Here is a 6,992-nt window from a genome sequence, read left to right as displayed (position 1 = left end):
ATTTTGCATGTCTAGCCAAATTTAATGTGCGGAGTCACGAATGTTGGAAAAGCATTACGGTGGTTCAATTTTATCAAAAGCATAAACCTATGAGTAGTACAAAGCGTTCAAAGACGGTCGAGAGATTGTTGAAGAAATGCCTCGCTCTAGACGACCTTCGACCTCTTTCAACCGATGAAAATATTAAAAAAGGTAAGTTATGGTGCTTAAAAATCATAAGTCAAGTGTTAGAGAGATAGCCAGAGGGCTCGTCATCCCACGCGAGTCCGTTCGAATGATTTTTCGTATTAAACGCGTCCAGCGGCAAGCTTTGCAGTTTATGGCATCAGGTTTTATTATATGTTATCTATCAGTTTATAGCGACAATGCTCGATCACCTATCCTAAAAGTGCTTACTTAGGTAATACCGGATTTGAAGTTCCACAATATTAAAATATCAACTCCACGGGGTCTCGGAAATAGATTTAAAGCATGGTCTGTAAAGATAAATTATACCATATTTCTTCCAAGCGACTATTCTTTATTTGTCTAAGGTCAGAAAAAAGATCGCTGAGAGTCAGATCCAGATCCAGCCTTTTTAAAACGCTCAAATAACGCTCAAATCTCGAACCAACTATGCAAGATCTGTGAAAGTTTTACAGATGTCTATCTTTGGTACTAGTCCAACTCGAAAGCATGTGAAATTCTAATGACTTCCTCTGATTGAAGCTTTATAGAACTTTGAGGCCTACCTGAACGCCATCTTATGAATATCTTCAAAGCAGTGCTCATGGGGGTTGACTTAAAACACCCCCACCAAAAACAGACACCCATTATTTATCTATTGACACTGCTTTCTTTATTTATTTCAATATAACCGCTCGATATTCTATTATCAATAAATTTTCAAAGCTTTAGAATGTTTTAGCATAACTGAAGCGAATATTAGTTGTTGTTGTTTTTTCTTAAATTGAATTCATAACACCTCAATTTAGTTTCCCCATCGCTTTTACGCCATCCTCATTCATTCATCATGGTACGCACATGCCGATAACATTCACAACCAAGTTATGGCATTTGCATTCGAGTATCTACTCGCAATGATGCGCACCCCCCCTGCAATTCCGGTATACGAAACAACTGTCAGAATGCTTGGACAGTTCCATGCGTTGTCCTTACATGCTTCCTTGGCATCCTTTGCTATCGCTCACAACTCGTAAATCTTCCAAGCAAATGGGTAACGATGACAAAAATTTACAACAACAAGGGCAGTAATAAAGCATTTATAGTCACATACAAGTATGTGTGGAAGTATGTCCTCAGCAATGCTGTAAGGAGGACAATGAGGACCGTACGCGAACGAGAACGAGAACGACACAAGGAGCAATAGAGCCGTAAATACATATGTATGTACTCTTATATTTATACACACAAATATGCGAGTGCCGTTGTGCGCCATTTTGCCGCTAGTTCCATTAATACTCGCAAAACACATAACGGCGCAATTTTCCTGCGCATACCCGCATTCTTTCATTCCGGTAGCATAAAGTGCGTGAGGTTCCTACTGCTTTACTTTTTCCAGTCGATCAAGAGCACCTGTCTTTTGTATATGTACGTATTTAACGACGCCGTTTCACTATCTCTGAAAGCTTTCGTTCCCATTTTTCCTCTCTTTGATTGCTTTCTCTTGTCAAAAGAGTCGTCAAAACTTTTACTTCACACGTTATCGTTAATGATGGACTTCGTATTTATAGTGCTGACAGCTGTTCGTGTTTTTGTAACACAAGTTGGCTTCAATGCAAAACTAGAAACAGCTTGGCAAACTCCTACATCGGTTCTAAATATTCGATTCCATTCTCCAACCATCCGAACACATGGCTTGGCTAGCAAAGCATTCGGATAAATCTTCCAGTAAAATAGATGAAGTGTTTCGAAATAAGGATTTTTGATTATAATGCCATATGATCGTTTTCCATTCAGTCTTCGCCTTTTTACAAGCGGATTCGCCGGGCGATGTCCACTGTTTCGGCTGCTCTTTATTCTCTGGTATGTACCAGTGGACGAGGAAATACCTTCAAATTGCACTTAAACATGCTCCAACGATTATTGTGAAGTGGTCTCACGGTTGCGCTTGAGTCGCCTTAAATCGGCGGTCTAGCAATACCCGAGTCGTTTTCGTGTTATACCAATTCACGGCGTGTGACAGTGTTGTGAAACTCGGCAAACCAATTTTTGTTAATCATCATCTGAGAGAGGGAGTCACTGTATTCAGCATCCATAATATTTGTTTTCAGTCTGAGATTGATTTTCCAAAAACAATATTCAAATTACTGGCCGATATTGCGCCATATCAATTTTTCTAAAATTTTCGGTTGTTTCCGACTTCTACACGTGGTTAAAATAAAACTGTGAGTAATATTTTAGGCGACCAGCATCCAAGGTTTTCTATTCATATTTTTCTTTCAAATGGTCTTCAGATCTTTAGGTGAAACCTATCTGTAAAATAAAGTGGACTGAAGGGATTTACATTCACTGCCGACACTTTTAACACAAAGGGAGTAAGTAATTAAGACGTCTAATTTGGGTGTTTTAATTCGGCTATTTCTCTCCTATCCTGCTGTTCAAAGTGAAAAGTACATAAAGTGGCGAAACTCACACGCAATCGCTCGAATGCAATCTCTACTACTAAACAGTGACCAGCGAATAGTTGATGAATGCGAATGTAATAAAGCATAAAAAGCGGAGTGGAAACGGAAGTGTTAGCTACGGGTGGCAGCACCGGCGATACATACCCGCTTATGCAGGTGTTCACTATCGTATGCGTGGGTGCATGTGGGTGTGTAGCTGAGAGTGTCTCGCATAAGCAATGACAATGCACTTCGGATTAACGTCGTCGTCCACCCCGACGGAAACGTCAGCGGAAACAGACACGCTTGTGGACACTAACGTGCGATACTCGTTTTAAGTGACAGAAAAAAGTAAACCGCAATAGCTGCCGGCTGTTGGTTGTCAGCAGTGAAATGCAATGAAATTTTATTTTGCTAATGGATGGCGTGATTTCGCCTTTCAACGTTAAATGGGTACGTTTCCTTCGCACTCTTTCCTTTTTTCGCTTATACAGGGACTTTTTTTCCGTTTGTTAAGTTTTTTGAGACTTTTGGAGTATGCGAATCCTTTGTTTTAGGTTCTTAGGTTAGGTTCCAGTGTGAAAGTATTTATTACGATACATATGACAGCAAAAAAGTCGTACATTTCACTTGTATACTGTTAGAGCTAAATCTCTTGAAACTAACAAAAAGTAAGCATCGTATATTGGTTTATTATTTTTCAAAATCAGTCATCGACTGATACCCAAAGCGAACTGTTTTGTGCTATTGGTGGTTTTTTTTTTCTACTCTCTCACACTCTCTTCGTAAGTGCATTCTAACATCAAGAACTTTCATTTAAAGCACGTGTAAAGGAGTGTATATATTATAGACCAGTGAACAACAAGAAACATGAATGGTGATAACAGGTTCTCCCTCGTTGTCAAGTCCCAGTTCAAACATATGTAAAAAGCAAGGTTAAAATAGACTCGTTATAATGAACTCCGGTTATAATAGACAATAAAATCGGATTTTGTCCATTATAACCGAAGCTTTCAAAATCAAATTTCAAAACAAAGTTGGCAATCAGTTGGCAATAAGCAAAATTTTGTACTTCCCCGAATTCGATCGAGAGACACAATCAGTCTCTGATTCTAAGTCAAAGATGGCAAACCACTTCTGCGGTGGGCTGAAAGTGACTTTCGTTGGCTTTTCATTGAGAGTTGTTAATTTTAAGAAAAATGTCGGAAAAAAATAAAAAGCGAGCATTTACATTGCATGAAAAATATACAATAATATGCGAAATTGAAGGAGGAACTTCCCAAGCTGACATTTGCTTGAACAAAAACCTAAAAAACAGACTGTTTCGAACATATGGATTAATCGGGAAAAAATTCAAAATGATTGGAAAGTCAACGACAAGAGAAAAAAAATAAGATTTGCGACACATCCTCAAGTTGATGAATTACTGTTTAAATGGTTTCAGCAGAAAAGGGCCAATAATTTTCCAGTAAGTGGCCCAATGCTAATGATGAAAGCCAATGAATTCGGAGAAGCTGTCGGTGATAATTTTAAATGCAGTTCAGGATGGCTAAACAGATTTAAAAAGAGGCATAGTATTTGCTTCGGCAAAATTTGTGGTGAATCGGCTTCTGTGGACCTAAGTGTTACAAATGACTGGCTATTACAAACCTAGCCTACAATAAGTAACAATTATTGAATGGGCAACATTTTTAACGCGGACGAAATTTTCTATAAGATGCTGCCTGACAAAACACATAAGATCAAAGGTGAAACATGCAGTGGTGGAAAAATGTTTAAAGAAAGAATAACTGCCATGATTTGTGCTAATGCATCGGGCACGGTAGAACGGAAATCGTTGGTTATTGGTAAGTTTTAAATACAATTTAATACAATCCGCTGTTTCTGAACAATGTCTGCTTTCAGGAAAATATAACAACCCCAGATGCTTTAAAAACGTTAAAACATTGCCGGTAGATTATTGTGCTAACAACAAATCCTGGATGAATTCTCAGACCTTTACTGACTATTTAAAGAAATGGGATTGTGAACTTATAAAAGCCAATACTAAAATTTTGCTATTAGTAGATAATTTCCCTACTCATCCTCAAGTTCATCTTCACAACATTAAACTACATTTTCTTCCGCCTAATACTACATCTGCTCTTCAGCCTATGGATCAAGGCGTCATTAATAGCTTGAAACAATMTTATAGAAAGCAGCTTCTGATGAAAATTATGGACCTTCCTGAAGAAGCAAACCCGACAAAAGCTGTGAGTCTTTTAGATGCTGTCAATATGTTAAGTGTTGCATGGGAAAGTGTCTCTAAGGAAACCATAAGAAACTGTTTTCGACATGCTGGTCTGGTAAAAGACATTCCTGATGGATTAGATTTCGACCCGGAGGACGATAAACCTTTAAGCAAAGTTATCGAAATTAATAACGTAGTGGTTTTAAGTAAGTTTTATGAATATTCAAGGATTGACGAGAATATTATAGCCACAGAAGAACACTCAGACAATGACTTAATTCAAGACTTTCTGCATGAGCTGCTTGAAGAAGAATCCGGTGATGAAAATTTAGCACAGCCCGAAACTATAATAAAAATAGAAGACGCTATGAATTATTCTAGGAAACTGAAGCTATATTTTCAACAAAAAGAGAATAGTTCAGATGCAATCAATTTGCTCAATAAACTCGAAATCAAACTACAAAAAGATTTTGCCAATAAGGCATTCACCCAAAAGAAAATCTCTGACTTTTTTCAAAAGACGTAATTAAACTTATTATTTTCTTAATTTTGTATTTTTATTCATAAACTTTATTGCTTTAATAAAAACACACATTGAATTTACTTTTTGAGTTAAAAATTTTATATTCTGATTAGATGGACACTCGGTTATAATGGACAATTTGACATGGTCCCGTGGAGTCCATTATAGCCGGATTACACTGTATTATTGTTTTACTGTGCACAAAGCGTTTAAAAATATAAACACAGAAATAATAAATATATCAGAACTAAGRGACGGAAAACTTTTATTACCAGTAAAAAACAACAACATAGCTCAAAAATTCATATCTACGAAMACTTTATATGGCATATGTGATGTAGAAATAAAACTCCACAACAACCTTAACTACACAAAATGAACAATTTACGCACCATGCCTCAATGAAATCTCAGACGACGAAATCATTGAACACTTAAAAGCACAGGGTGTTGTATCAATTTTCAAATTCCCTAAATACATTAATCAAACACCAGTACCTAGCGGAGTCGTTCTCCTGACCTTTGATAAATATCACCTATCTGAAAAAATTGAAGTGTCATGGTACACAACTAAGGTAAGGCCATACTATCTAAACCCTATGAGGTGCAAAAACTGCCAACTTTTAGGACATACAACCAAGCGATGTACTAATGCCGCTGTTTGCGACAAGTGCGCTCTCCCCCGTCACCAACTATCCCCTTGTACTCGGTTCTTTTGCTTAAACTGTTCAGGTAACCACTCATCTTCTGACAAAATATGTCCCAAATTTATACAAATGAAACAAATATAATTACAACCATAAAAACAGACAAAAAGTGATCCATGCAAGAAGCGATAAAAATACAAAAAACCCAATTTACTGCTGCACTCAAAGAAAACTCTGCTACATTCGCTAGTATAGCAAAAAATACTACTCTCACAAATCTCTTCTACAGAAAATACTCCTTCAATAACAAACAACAAACCTACCAACAATATGAATAACGAAACACAAGAAAAAGAAATAAACAAAAACAATTATACCACAGCAAATATAACAAATACAACAACAACAGGATCAGTCGATAACTCTCAAACCCACGCAATGATCTCATCATTCCCTACTCACCTTACAGCTCCTCTACTAACAACACCAAAAATATACTCACCTCAACCTACAATATTAACCTCTCTGACAAAAGATAATGAAACGATAGATTAAACAATGCGAATTTTGCAGTGGAATATAAATGGCTTACTTAATAATTACCCTGATTTAAATATTTTAATTAATGAATTTTCTCCTGAAATCGTTGCTTTACAAGAGACGCATCTCCTCGCTAATAAGATAGCGTAGTCTCCTAAAAAATACACAAGTTACTTTTCTAATAGCAGTCAAAATACTTCCTGTAAGCAAGGCATTGTAATTCTCGTTAAAAACTCCATCAAGCATAAACTCATCACGGTCACTTCTGGCATTTCCTGCTTGGCGTTGGAAATTGACATAGGCTTCAAAATCACTATTGTCAATTGCTACATCCCGCCTCATSAGWACTTTACTAATAGGGACCTTAGTAATATCATCAACACTGTTTCTGCCCCAATTGTTTTATTAGGCGATTTTAATGCTTGGAGCCCGCTGTGGGGTTCTCCT

The 6,992-nt window shown here is 37.1% G+C and overlaps 1 protein-coding gene across 1 annotated transcript; it reads left to right on the top strand.

The window, feature by feature from the left end:
- Positions 1-4,284: 4,284 nt before the first annotated feature.
- On the top strand, positions 4,285-5,362 carry LOC108968516 (tigger transposable element-derived protein 6-like). The gene is made up of 3 exons (XM_018932602.1): positions 4,285-4,453; positions 4,512-4,669; positions 4,757-5,362. The coding sequence occupies exons 1-3, from the start codon at positions 4,285-4,287 to the stop codon at positions 5,360-5,362; spliced, it is 933 nt and encodes a 310-aa protein (XP_018788147.1).
- Positions 5,363-6,992: the final 1,630 nt, after the last annotated feature.

Source organism: Bactrocera latifrons, unplaced genomic scaffold, assembly GCF_001853355.1.
Source record: "Bactrocera latifrons isolate USDA-ARS-PBARC rearing strain unplaced genomic scaffold, ASM185335v1 scaffold_22, whole genome shotgun sequence".
NCBI lineage: Eukaryota > Metazoa > Arthropoda > Insecta > Diptera > Tephritidae > Bactrocera > Bactrocera latifrons.
Note: the sequence above shows the minus strand (reverse complement) of the source record. Positions and strands in the feature narration are given on the sequence as shown.